We start from the raw sequence: 13,485 nt of genomic DNA, 5'->3' as shown, positions 1-13,485 counted from the left end.
TGTTCTGTATTTTAAAAGGTTCAAAGAATTTTTTAAGCTTATAAAAAAAAAAATCAATTTTGTGAAATTTCTACAGTGGTGTTACCCCTTAAATCAAATTGATGAAAAAGTCTTTGAAAATTCCTACTTCCGGAGAAGATAATGCTCACTTTGCGAATAATTTGCTGAAAACAGGTAGTGAACAGCGTCCAACGACAAGTGGGCACAAGTGCGGTCTAACGAATATTTGCATTTTGATTCAAAATATTGAAGATCTGATTGAGAAAGTAAACCTTGAAATTTGAAATCTTGCAACGAAATATTTGGATTGGTTTAAAGAGCGCGCAATATTATCAGCAACCAATAAGCAGGTGGATGCAGTTAATGCTTTAATGCGGAAGCGCAAACTTTCTATCCGACAGACACAGCAGTAGATACTAATGAGGCAGTACATTGCCCAATTGAATTTTTAAATTCTCTCGTAAACTAATTATTAAAGTAGGGGCTTCTGCACTACTACTACATAACCTTAATCCGCCAATACGAGGGGTGCCTTTTATATTACGGGATTTGGCAACCCTGGTGTTGTAATCTGGCAACTGCAGCTGTATCGCAAAGTTTGACATTTTTTGGCTTTTACGTACTCAGAACGTTTTGAAATACCAGCGCTATTTGTGTTGTTTACAGTAACTTAAAAGATTCATCTCGGTCCAAAAATGGAATTAAATCCTGAACATTTTCGTGCGATTATTTTTTACAACTTTCGACGTGGATTAACTCAGCAACATTGCATGGATGAACTTAATTCATTTTTTGGCGATGAAGCTCCATCAAGGACCAGTGTTTATCGATGGTATGGTGAATTCAATCGTGGTCGTAGTTCACTCCAAGACGAATTTCGTGAAGGTCGTCCAAAATCAGTTGTTGTTCTGAAAACCATTGGTATTGCAAGATCGTCATGTGACCTATCGGGAGATTGAGGCAATCTTAGGCATTAGTGGGACCAGCATACATTCAATATTGCATAAATATTTGACTCTCAAAAAAATTTGTTCGCGTTGGATCCCACACAATTTGTCAATCGCTCAAAAAAAGGCTCGTGTCGATTGGTCGAAGGAAATGCTCAAAAAATACGATCGGGGAGCTTCGAAACACGTCTATGACATCGTGACAGGTGATGAATCATGGATTTACGCGTATGAGCCCGAAAGTAAACAGCAGTCGACTGTATGGGTGTTTCAAGATGAGCCAAATCCAACAAAAGTTGTTCGCGCACGAAGCACTTCCAAGCAAATGGTCGCCTGTTTTTTCGGAAAAATGGACATGTCGCAACCGTACCACTAGAACAACGCAGAACAGTAAATTCTGAGTGGTACACAACCATTTGTTTGCCAGTTGTCTTCCAAGAAATTAGGAAAACCAATCGCCAAAGGCGGATCTCTCTTCACCAGGACAATGCGAGCTCTCACACATCGACTCAAACAACTGCATTTTTGAGCACCCAAAATATCGAATTAATAGGTCATCCGCCGTATAGTCCTGACTTGGCACCGAATGACTTCTTTTTATTCCCGTACGTAAAAAACAAACTGAGAAGTCAACGTTTTTCGACACCTGAAGAAGCGGTTGCGGCATTCAGAATGCATGTTTTGGAGGTACCTCATTCAGAGTGGCAAAAGTGCTTCGGCAATTGGTTCAAACTCATGCAAAAGTGTATAGATCTTCATGAAGAATATTTTGAAAAACAATAAAGTGATTTTCGATTATTAAAGTTTGTTGTTGTTCTCTAATCCCGACATATAAAAAACTGTGCTATACAAATTTCTCCCTGCCAAAATAAAATATTTGTTAAGCTGTTTAACCATTCTGGACATTTTGGTAATGAATCCAAACAAGCTCGGATTACCATTTTCTAAGTTTATACTCCGAATATGATCCAAACTAAACTATAATATATTTTTTTAACAGGTCGATAGCGTTACCAAAACTCTTGTAGCGGTCCATAGAATATTCTCTAAAATTTTGAAATTTCTATTTAATTCATTTGTTTTGCACGCACGATATGAGATTCAAGTTTGTAGGGGAGGTTCCACGCCCCCTCTTTTAATACCTAGTAAGTTTCGGTTGGTCCCTATCTTAATTGGTTTTAGAGATATATTGATTTTCAGATTTTGTTCTAACCTACATGACATATGGTTAACATTTCTGCACTAAAGAAAGTTATTTCATTCAAATCAGTGCACATTTCAGTAAAAACGTTACACTCAAAAAAGGATTAAATATTTAAGTGTGTTTTCAGTACCATTCAAATTGTTCATTTTATTTCAAGATTTATCCTAGCCTGAAAAAACGCTGAATTTTCATATGCGAGAAAAAACGTTAATTTAAAAGTTGTGCGTTTAATATTATTATGATAAAAAGAGGTATATACGTATATAAATGAAATAAAAATAAAATCTCTCTAACCTCGAACCTCCATTGCAAGTTAGGTCAATCCTTGATTGCCAACATTTTGTCGCAAACAAAGAATTTTATATAAATATTTAAAATGATTTCTGTTCTCTTACACCCTCGGCTGCCTATAATCTTAAGTCTGGCAAAAATCACTCATTACCATTTGAAAATTATATATAATTTTATCTTTATTTTTGAAATGAATACTCATACTGCGGCCTTTCTTACTATGAGCGCTGTTTAATGCGCAAAATGGACAGTTATATTTGCTTGCCCATTTAGTGCACACAAACTGGCTTCATTTCAAGTCGAGTCCACTTTAATACTCGTTCGCCGTCATTCTGCAGCTTGTCCATAGCGAAGCCAGTTGACCTTGGGCTAAGAATTTATTCTCTCCTTCACTTTTGCAATACCGATTGAATTTATATACGAGCACAATAATTGCCAGCATGGTTTGCTTTAATTAATAAATGAAGTAGCAGTGGTGATAAATGTATTATACTCGTAATAAATGCATATATGCGTATGTATATACTAGATATGTGCTCGCATGCGTATGCAAGGGCGATAATTTTAAAAACTTACTATTATACTACATCAATATCAATTAACATGCAGGAATTCAACCACTGACTCTTTTACACATGCGCTTGGCATTTGATTCATACCTTTCCCTGCACTCAGTTATGTGCCAATGTATGTATATGTGCAACTAATAACAGCCAGATTCATTTAAAGTAAAACTATTAGCATACTTTGTAACCACCATGCGCTGTATAAGCGCATTATAAATGTGATCGTGATCCAGGGAGTGCAAAGTGTTAGTCACGTAAAAGTTTAAACATTTCCTGTACACAATGCCAAGAGTTTCCTTTAATATTATAATATCCCTTCTATAAGGTTAGATACTGCTTAGATATTATAAAATTGCCTACAATCTCCATATACCTCCCATTTGGCTTAAACTCCAAACTCAAAAGTTGTGAGCCAACCAAATCCAAATAAAAACTGGTTGGGAGATATAGCAACAAATTTTCGCAAATCCTCTAAGTGTCCTAAGTTGTTCAATATGTAAGTTCTGCAGTTCAATAAGAGAGGGCGTTGCTAGTAGGCTATGTGAAGTTTCATTTCAATCTGCCAATGCATTCTTTGTTTACAAGCCTTTATTATCGGCGTGTCACAGTATTGTGGATGGAAAAAATCAAATATCATGCAGTGATTGAATTTTTATTTTTGGATGGTTTAAAAGCAAAGGAAATTTATGAATGAGTGTTGAAAGTGTATAAGGATTTTTCGCTATCAATTAGTACAGTAGAAAGATGGGTTGCTGAATTTCAGCATAGTCATACAAGCCTTGAAAACTATCCATATCAAGGGTGTCCAAAAACAGAAACAACATGATAAGAGATTTAATAGACGCCCTAGGCATTTCATTCGGCAGTGTTAGCAATATTTTGACTGAAGTAATAGGTTTTTGAAAGCTGTGCGCACAAATACATTCGAATGCGTCTTTGCCAGCAACATTTAGAGCATTTTCGAAATGATAAAGTGGATTTCGCGCGTCGATTCATCACTATGGATCCGACTTGGATCTACCACCATCTATGAATTGTTGGAGAATCCATCGCATTCACCATATTTGGCCGCTAACGACATCCATCTATTTCCAGACCTAAAAAAATGCATGCCTGGAAAGCGTTATTCATCAAAAATGAAAGCTGTGGAGGCGTATTTTGCAGCCCATCCAGGTTTTCACTCCAGGGATGGAATTCATAAATTGAAATAAGGAATATGGAATGGAATGTTTTTCTAATCGAACCCCAAAACTTATTGAACAACCTAGTACTCATATATGTTAAAGCACATACACATTAGACATCACATGAGGGATCATCGAAATCTTTTCATGAAAAACATAAGTGATCAATTCTGAAATTTTGGAATTACATTGAAAATGTCAAGTAACTCGAATACTGTTCTACTTTCCTAATATCTGACTTATTATTTGGAAGCAATGCCAAATTTTACATGAGATGACTGTCATCAAATACTACATGCCACGTAACTTTTTAAGTTTGTAAAACTCTTTTATTCCAACATGTTAATATTACTTAAGGAATTAGTTTCAGGTTAATCGGTTTTTGGATCTTCATATCATACGAAAATGGCACCGCTTCATTGACTATTTCTTAGTTTATGTCTGAATTTTATTTTAGTAGAAGTCAAAGTGTTCACCCTTTTGCACATTCTTATGGTAAATCAATAGATGAGCTTTTTATCTCTTTTGCTGTAAAGGACGAAAAATATTCATAACAAGGGGATATAACGGGTTAAAATGTAGCAGACAAATATTTCTCATAAAATTATACTATAAGTCTCTTAATACAACAAAGCAGAAAATTCAACCTAAACGCCAGAAATAAGTCAAAATGGAAAATGTTATCTGTTTAATGTATTGAAAAAAATGTTTTAACACAATTTCAATAATTATTCATTATTACTCAATTATTTCAGTTTTAATATATTTCACTCAATTTCAGGCTCAAATCTACGAACGAACTTTAAAAATTGTAAAAGACCTCAAAAAGAAAAATTTATAAAATAAAATTGCAAAATTTCGCTGCTTATGAAATTTTAAAATGTTAAACCTTTTTCGCAAGCATTTTGAAGCAATTAAAACCACGCATGCGCAACTAACAATTCGAAAATGTACAATATAACAAATAGTCGTGAAGTCATTACCTAATCAATTGGAAAATTACGAACATTTGCGAATCACTGGAAAATTGCTTAACGTGGTTTGCGGACCATTAGATTTTAATTGCGGCGCTATTACAAAAATTTGCAGTGGTTATGCAAACAAAAAATAAGCTATGAAAAATTTAATTTGAAAAGAAAAAACACTTTTGTTCGAAGACTTATTGAACAATTAAAAAATTATATGATGGAATTTCGAAAATCGCTGTGGGAGCCTATCGTCGCTGCTTTAACTCTAAATGCCTTAAATCGCAGAAAATTGCACGCTCATTTTGAAAAGAACCAAAAACTAAGAAAAAAGTCAATAAATTAACGCTATTAATAACTGATTTGTGAATGTTTAATAGTTAGTAAGTTTACCTAAGCTGAAGTTTATATACTTGGGTACTCGTATACTAGAGACACACAATAATAAAGACCTGCCAATTGGCGCAAGCTCGCATTTGACTTGATAGATGGAATGCTGATTCCTAAGCGCGAACTGGATTTCGAAAAGATGTCTGCTGGTAATAACTGTGATAATTCACTTTTTTGTTGGTTGGTTATTATAATAATTGGAGATTTCGGCTAAAAATGACTTAGATAGAGCAATTATATTATATTAAAGACTTGTTTTTGAAAAAAATTAAGAAAAATTACCTTAAAGTCAGACTTTGGCTGAATACGAGTTTAGTATGTGGCGATATATGTAGCTCACAAATAACCCTGTGCTGAACGAATTATTTTTTTTTTTTCAAAGTCATAAAATTCACCAAATTTCTTTCAGTTGGAGAAATATTCACTTTATAGCCAGAGAAAACATGCTTTAAAAGGATATATCTGTTGAATTAACATATTTTTTCTGTTGGCAAGAGGTTTAAAAGTTTTACAGTTGATTTACAAGTCGGCTAAAATTTCTGTTATTTCGTAACAGTCTCGTTTGTTCTTTTACCAAATATTATATTTCTGTAAAGTTTCAACAAACGCGACTGTTTTTTTACAACAAATGTATGTCAAAATAATCGTACAATCTGTTTAAACAACTACACCATTTTTTTTTTTTTCGAAAATGAGCGAGGAACCGCGGTTACAGTAAATGGCGAGCGTTACCGTGACATGCTCAACGAGTTGCTTCCAAAAATTCAAGAGGATGACATGGACGACATTTGGTTTCAACAGGACGGTGCAACTTGTCACACTGCCAAAGGCTACCGTTTTTGAAAACCGAATAATCAGTCGAAATTCCGATATCAATTGGCCGCCTCGGAGCTGTGATTTAAGCCCGTTGGACTATTTTTTGTGGGGAGCCGTTAAGGACAAATGCTATGCGAACCATCCAGAGACGATTGATGCTTTAAAACACGAAATCAAAGTTGCCATTCATGAAATTGGAGCCCAAACAAACGCAAATGTGCTTAAAAATTGGGTTGATCGAATGGCCTACTGTAAAGCCAGTCGTGGCAGTCATTTGAACGATATTACTTTTTATTCATAAATGACAATGTTCAATCTTCAAAATAAAAAAAAAGTTTGAAAAAATATTGATTAGTTTTTTTTTTATAGCCGATTCAAAAAGCAATTTCTACATGTTACCATTCGGAATTCGAAGGAACGTAGGTTCGAATATCCGTGAAACACCAAAATAAAGAAACAGTTTTTTTTAATAGCATTCGCCCCTCCACAGGCAATGGCAAACCTCCGAATGTATTTCTGCCATGAAAAAGCTTCTCATTAAAACCCATTTGCCGTTCGGAGTCGGTTTAAAACTGTAGGTCCCTCCATTTGTGAAACAACATCAAGACGTACGGCAGAAATAGGAGGAGGAGCTCATCCAAATTAAATGATATTACTGTTTTTATTTCTCTGAGTGTACTTGGCGAGGCACCAATATATACACATATATATATAAAATAGGAATATTTTTTTTATTTACAGGTTCAGGAAGCTCATCTTTCCCTTCCAACTGTGTCTAGACTATCCAGAGTCTCTTAATTTTAAAACCCGTATTTCGAAGTCCCGAGCATTACAAAGTTGACAAAAAAAAGTGAATTTTGTGAACCTTATGAACCTTGTTATTTTATTATCTTGATTTTAGATGCCTGGTAATTCATAAATTTTGAAAAATATCTGGTTTTCTGTTGAATATTTTTAACAGATATACTTATGGCATAAAAGTATTAAAGTCTAAGCTTTCAAACTGTAAAAGTTAGAGAACTTTTGATCACCGTCATTTAAAAGAGCGACCAATCATCGGAGTATTATATTTCATGAGTATGTATAAGATATACTAAAAAAGAAGCTTAAGCATTGGCTGAGGTTTAATGCCTTCTCTAGGCATATTAAGTGCTTTATTTATTGCAACTACTCAATTTACATTCTTCCACTTTAATTCCATCCTACGTAGGATGTTACATTACACTCGCTAAGTTACATTGACTCTACATAATTATTTTTAGCGGCCAAGGTCAGTACTAACACGGTCTCTGGCTCCACTGATATGCTGGCTGAAACAGCAATTTGTCAAAATGAATCAGCGACTATCTTTTTGAAAGCATACAAAGTGGATGCTGCTCAACGCATATATACCAATGCACGTACATTATACCATGCAATATACAATACAAACTCGTAAGAATTTTATCATACTTTACAAAAGAGTTATCAAATCGCACACAGCCATGCTTTAAAAATAGCGCTCTTGAAATATCCAGTTGCAACAACTTTTTATTTCCAACGATGGGTACTAAAATTTAAATGGCAGAAAAGAGTATTATTACAAAAAGAAAACATAAAAATCCTATGAAGTTGTAGATAAGCGTGCATGCGTATATTGATGGGTAAATTTGCAGCCAACTTGATGTGTAGTACCGCTCAATGAAGAGCAAGAAGCGAGTTGAAATATTTTAAGTGATCAAGGCAGTAGCTTTGATATCGGACAACATACGCACCTATGTCTGCATATAAATACTTTTCGATATATCGGGTGATGTTTCAGCTGCAAGAGAAGTATCGATATCGATAACTATTGATTGACAGTTGATAATGGCAAGCTCTGTTGACATTTCTGCACAGTTGTTTGGCAAGTCATCATGAAGCGTTTAACACCAGAACAAAGCTTCCGAATTGTGAAAATTTACTTTTAAAAAATAAATCTTTTCGCGAAGTTCATAGAGCACTGGCGGCATTATCGGTTCTTATTTCTTTCGAAATGAGGAAGGAGCTGCCGTTACGGTGGATGGCGAGCGCCATTCCAAAAATTAATCAGTTAAATATCGACGGCAATTAGTTCCAAGATGACGGCGCAACTTGCCACACAGCGCGTTCATCAATCGATTATTGTAAATAAAATATTTACATCTGAATTGTTTCTTTCCATTCACAAAATCCTTATAGCTGAGGTGTAAAATAGGTTTAACAATTTTATGTGGAATACCACATGGATATAATTTTTAGAAAAACATTAGGTTAGGTTAGGTTGGCCTGGTTGTCAATAAGCCACGCATAGACCTTTTGGTCCCTAGCGATACCAAATGTCAGCGCTTTTGGCAAATCTAAGTAGAGCTGGGAGATCCGCTTTTCGGACGCCCTCCAGACCCTCAAACAGTGGGCCTCCCAGGCATTTCAAACGCGTTTTTAATAATGCCGGACAAACGCACAGAAGGTGTTCTAAAGTTTCCTCAACTTCATCTCTGCATTTCCTGCATCTGTCCGTGTTAGCAATCCCTATCTAATACGCATGTGCAGCCAATAGATTACGGCCTGTCAGCATACCTATGATAGTTCCGCAATCCTTTCGCGAGAGCGTAAGTATGAATTGAGTCAGTTTTTTGTCGTTAGTTCTACACATAACTTTTGCTGTTTTGCATGTGGTCAGATTAGTCTATCTAGCTTCCACTCACCTTTTCATGTAGTTGTCCATTTCATTGTATATTGTATTTAGCGGTTTTGGTACATCGTTCTCTTGTTCAAATGGTAGTCTAACGGCACTTTTTGCTATCTCATCTACTATTTCGCTTACCATAATGCCTTTGTGACCAGGTACCCAATAAATATGCAGCCTTCTGTTTGCGGCTAGCCTTTCTATGGCATCCTTACTCCTTTGAACATTTTTGAACTTGATACAATACGAGCTTAGTGCTTTTATTGCTACTTGACTGAAAAAACATTAACTCTCTACCTTTTTCAAAAATGGGGCAGTATTGTCTCTTTCAGGAAAAAAGAGAAAAAAGAGCTTAAAAAGGTGTGTAAAGACTTGGAATAAATTACAAAACTGTTTTTCTGAATGAAACAAAAGGAGTTACCTAACCACATATCGCCCAGACTGTTATGAAATTATATTGCTTTTCAAACTATTCCGCCTGAATTAAACTATCAAGTAGGCATCAAAAAATTAGAATACATTAAGTGCCAATACTTCCCTGCTACAAATTAAGAATTCTTAATAATTTTTAGTAGAATGTTGAACTTAGAATGGTTTGATCCCGTTGTGGGCTGAGCTTTTTGACTAGTATCGTTCTTCTATTCTTTAACTCCATTTATTCTCCTTATTCAGGCGATAAGAATCGTCTCAAAATACTTGTCGCTACTTAAATGGTGGGGACAGGACAAGTCACACGGCCTTATATCACGTAAATATGGAGCTTTCGGTATGAACGTTGTTGTGAGCCAGTGCATTGTCGCTGCGTAGAAAGTTATTTCTCCATAATTCGGGTCTCTCAGTACACTGACATAATACTCCTTGTATGTACTTTTAGAACAGATGGTATGATTTTGTTATTTAAAAAATATAAACACGAATGTCAGAATTGTGAACGTGGAAATACCTATCTTATTTTCGCTTAAATAAAAACGATGAAAAAAAATGTCCAACTGTATTTTATTTTTCTACCGATAACTCGAAATTTCTCTGAATCGAAACTCACGCTAGCTCATAAAATTTTCTTATGAGTTATTAAGACCCCACTGTATTTGCATGAATGCATGCACCTTTGGTCACACATGCACGTACATGCCATACGCAAGTTACATACTAAGAAGAATCTTAGGATCATAAGTCAATGCAAAACACAAATCCCAGTTAAATTCAAAAAATGTCTACCTATAGTCTTTGTTAACACCTGAGATATGTTACGATAAAAGCCATTAGGCTCGACTGAGAAGCTTTTACTAAAATGTATTTTCTTTTGTTTTCACGATATTTCAGCTCCAACAGACTCGTTTAGGAAGCTCACAAGAAAGAGCACTGAAAATTCAACAGCAACAAATCTACTACAAGCATTCGCGGCAACAGCAGCATCTACAAACAAAACAATAATTTTGTGTTCAAATTGTGAAATCGTGGGAGATGTCTGCAGTTAGACATCGGCCCCTAGTACCGCCGGGTAACACCGGCGATAGCGATGACAACTTTACAGACGACGAGAGCACACCATTAACCCAAGATATTTATGGCGGAAGGTAAGCTACACACACACATTCATGTTAATATTTTTTCCCCATATCTACTCTATCCATGTCACGCAAAACTCGCAAGCCCGCACGAGTCGTATCGCGCAATAAATGTTCAGTTCCAAATGCAGTTGCGTCGTGCGCCGATTGTTGCTTGTATGCCGGGCGCAGCCGCCTTGACAACCAGAGCAACAACATGTGTATGCATCGCATTTGCGTAAAATTGCAATTTATGTTAATTACTGAGTAAGTGAACTGATAATGTGAGTGAAATGAAAAGGGGTTAAATATAGGGTGCCGTTTTCAGGATAAGTAGTGCGGAAAATGAATTTTATGTAATGGGATGAAGATATCTAGAGACGAAATGCTACTTTAATTAATGTCTAAGCGTCGTATCACTCATAGGAAAAAGTTATACGAAAATTGAGGATTTCGACACAAAATTTCCCTTTCTTAAAACACTTTCAAAATAAGTGTTTAAAAAAGTTGGGACTTGGGAAAAATTAATAAAAACTTATTGAATGCTTTAAAGGTTTCATAATACAAAGAAGTAAGAAAGCTCATAATTCGCAAAGAGTAACAGTTTGGGGCCGATTCAGTAGTGATGGGACCAAAAGTACCGACTTTTCGTGGACAAAACTTTCCGATATTAGCTTGGACGATCTTCAGCTTCAGCAGGATGGTAAACCAAGTCGCCCAGCTCAACGAGTTCTTTTGAGCTTGGAGTTAGGTAAGTTGTGTTATACGCCGTTTGTGCGATGTTAGTTGATCGCCTTGGAGCTGTGATTAAATACCGTTCGACTTTTGTGTTCTGATAAAAGACAAGCAATTAAAGAAACGATCCAGCCGATATGTGCCCGAGATAGAATGAAAATCCGCGGCTTAATGCGGCTTTTAAAAATCGGATTGACAGGGTGGGTTACTGCAAGACTTAGACCTTGATGCTCTTTTTTACACTTTTTGGAAAATAGATCTCAAGAACACTTGAACTTTCACCGATTTAGATTTCTAACATACGAGTAGAAAGGTATTTTCTTCTTATTTGTTTTCACAAATGCCACTATTTGAGTTCCGTTGACAAAATTCGTAAACCATTTTTCGCAGATCTTTTAAACCTATAGCATTTTCAAATTTTCCATTTTTAAGCTTAATAGAAAGTCTAAAAAGCACTGGCCGGGCAAAAAGTAAGGTGAATTTGGTTGTAAAATGAAAAATCTTTATTTATTCTTGTAAATCAATTTCATCCCCTTCAAAATAATCCTCTCTCGATGAAATACACTTATGCCAACGATTTTTCCAATCCCCGAAACATGCCAAATAGTCCTTTTCCGGTATAGTCATCAGCACCTTCTTCGATTCAGCTTTTATCTCCTCAATCGACTCGAAACGCGTTCCCCGGAGTGGTCTCTTGAGTTTTGGGAATAGCCAGAAGTCACACAGACCCAAATCAGGCAAATACGGTGGTTGCGGAACGATATGCGTGGAATTTTTGGCGAAATGGTCACGAAGAACGAGTGCAGTGTGAGACGGTCCATTATCGTGCTGCAAAAACCAAGAGTTGTTGGCCCATAATTCTGGTCTTTTTAGACGAATAAATAAATTCACCTTACTTTTTGCCCACATAGTATAAAGTCAGTGAAGTGATATTCGTCGAACGAAAGATGAATAAAAACGAAAACTGTAATCGCATTTTTCTCGAAATACTTTTTTTTCGCGCTGTCGAATATAATTCAAAAAGTAATCAAGATATCAACTTAAAATTTTACAAGGATATTCTTTAACATATTAGCCTTTGCATATACCTCAAATTTACTATTTATCATCACTAAAAATATTGCTTCGATCAATTCGTTGATAAAACAGGGTAATTTTTTCCTTTTTCACTTCAAATTTTCATTTTTTTCGTTAAAAGTAGGTAAATGCAAAGCGGAATAGCTTATTTTAATTAAAATTTGTGTCTGGTTGATTACAAGAGGCTGTACATTCCACGGCGCAAATTAAAGGACCCAGCAGCTGCAGTGCCGCCATTTTTTTTAAGGTTTTTAATTCAAACAAATGATTGTATATTCATTTAAGCATGAATATTAATATGTAATTTATTTTAAGGTAATAAATACTCTCAGTTTTTAGCAAAAAATTATTAAAAAACTCGTTGCCTGGAGGAGCTGCCCCCCTTAAACTCTTCTATCATCTGAGTATATTTCTACTGAGCAATAATTAAAAAATATTATTTTATTTATAAATGCCCCGTTGCTTGCAGGTAAATACCGTACCAACTCACGTAAATCCAAATGTTTTTCCAAAATATTTTGGCAAAGTCTTAATATAAATTAAATTTTGTAATTCCGATTGAATTATACCAATTACGTACAAATTTTTCGTTTTGTATGTACTATGTAGAGTGGTGCATCCTAATGTACATATATTGTATAATCATTCGAACGACTTAAACTTTCCAATGAAGTAGAAACTATTGAAAAATATTTAACGGCTATTTAAAAGCATTTTTTAGAGAGAAACCGGCCAGTAGCCCGTACGTATGTACCTAAAGGCAATTCTTGTTTGGACGCATTCGGAGACCCTATGATTTTATTTTAATGATTTTTTATATGAACTATTTCTCTGAACTACCAAAAAATGGGAGCCAATGGGTAATGGGTTTACACATTTAATATATGATAGTACAAGAAACTGTTGAAAGAGTTTCTTTATTCTAGGGTAGGTTGTGTTTTCTCATGAAAATATGTGCTGTGCAGTGTAATTGAACCTTATATGCATTATTAGAATGAACTTCCATTCCGTTGGTGACAGATTCGATGCTCCGTAAACATAAAGGCATGAAACATGAAATAAAAGGAAAGGTTTTCC

The 13,485-nt window shown here is 35.4% G+C and overlaps 1 protein-coding gene across 2 annotated transcripts in view; it reads left to right on the top strand.

Moving 5' to 3' along the window:
- LOC128871758 (chitin synthase chs-2) overlaps positions 1-13,485 on the top strand; it is a 70,829-nt gene that overhangs the window by 39,382 nt on the left and 17,962 nt on the right. For both annotated transcript variants that reach the window (XM_054113810.1, XM_054113809.1), the window contains exon 2: positions 10,373-10,626. In XM_054113810.1, coding sequence (XP_053969785.1) covers positions 10,514-10,626 — 113 coding nt within the window. In that variant the 5' untranslated portion in view covers positions 10,373-10,513. The remainder of the gene's footprint in view (positions 1-10,372; positions 10,627-13,485) is intronic.

Source organism: Anastrepha ludens, chromosome 2 (assembly GCF_028408465.1).
Source record: "Anastrepha ludens isolate Willacy chromosome 2, idAnaLude1.1, whole genome shotgun sequence".
Classification (NCBI taxonomy): domain Eukaryota; kingdom Metazoa; phylum Arthropoda; class Insecta; order Diptera; family Tephritidae; genus Anastrepha; species Anastrepha ludens.
Note: the sequence above shows the minus strand (reverse complement) of the source record. Positions and strands in the feature narration are given on the sequence as shown.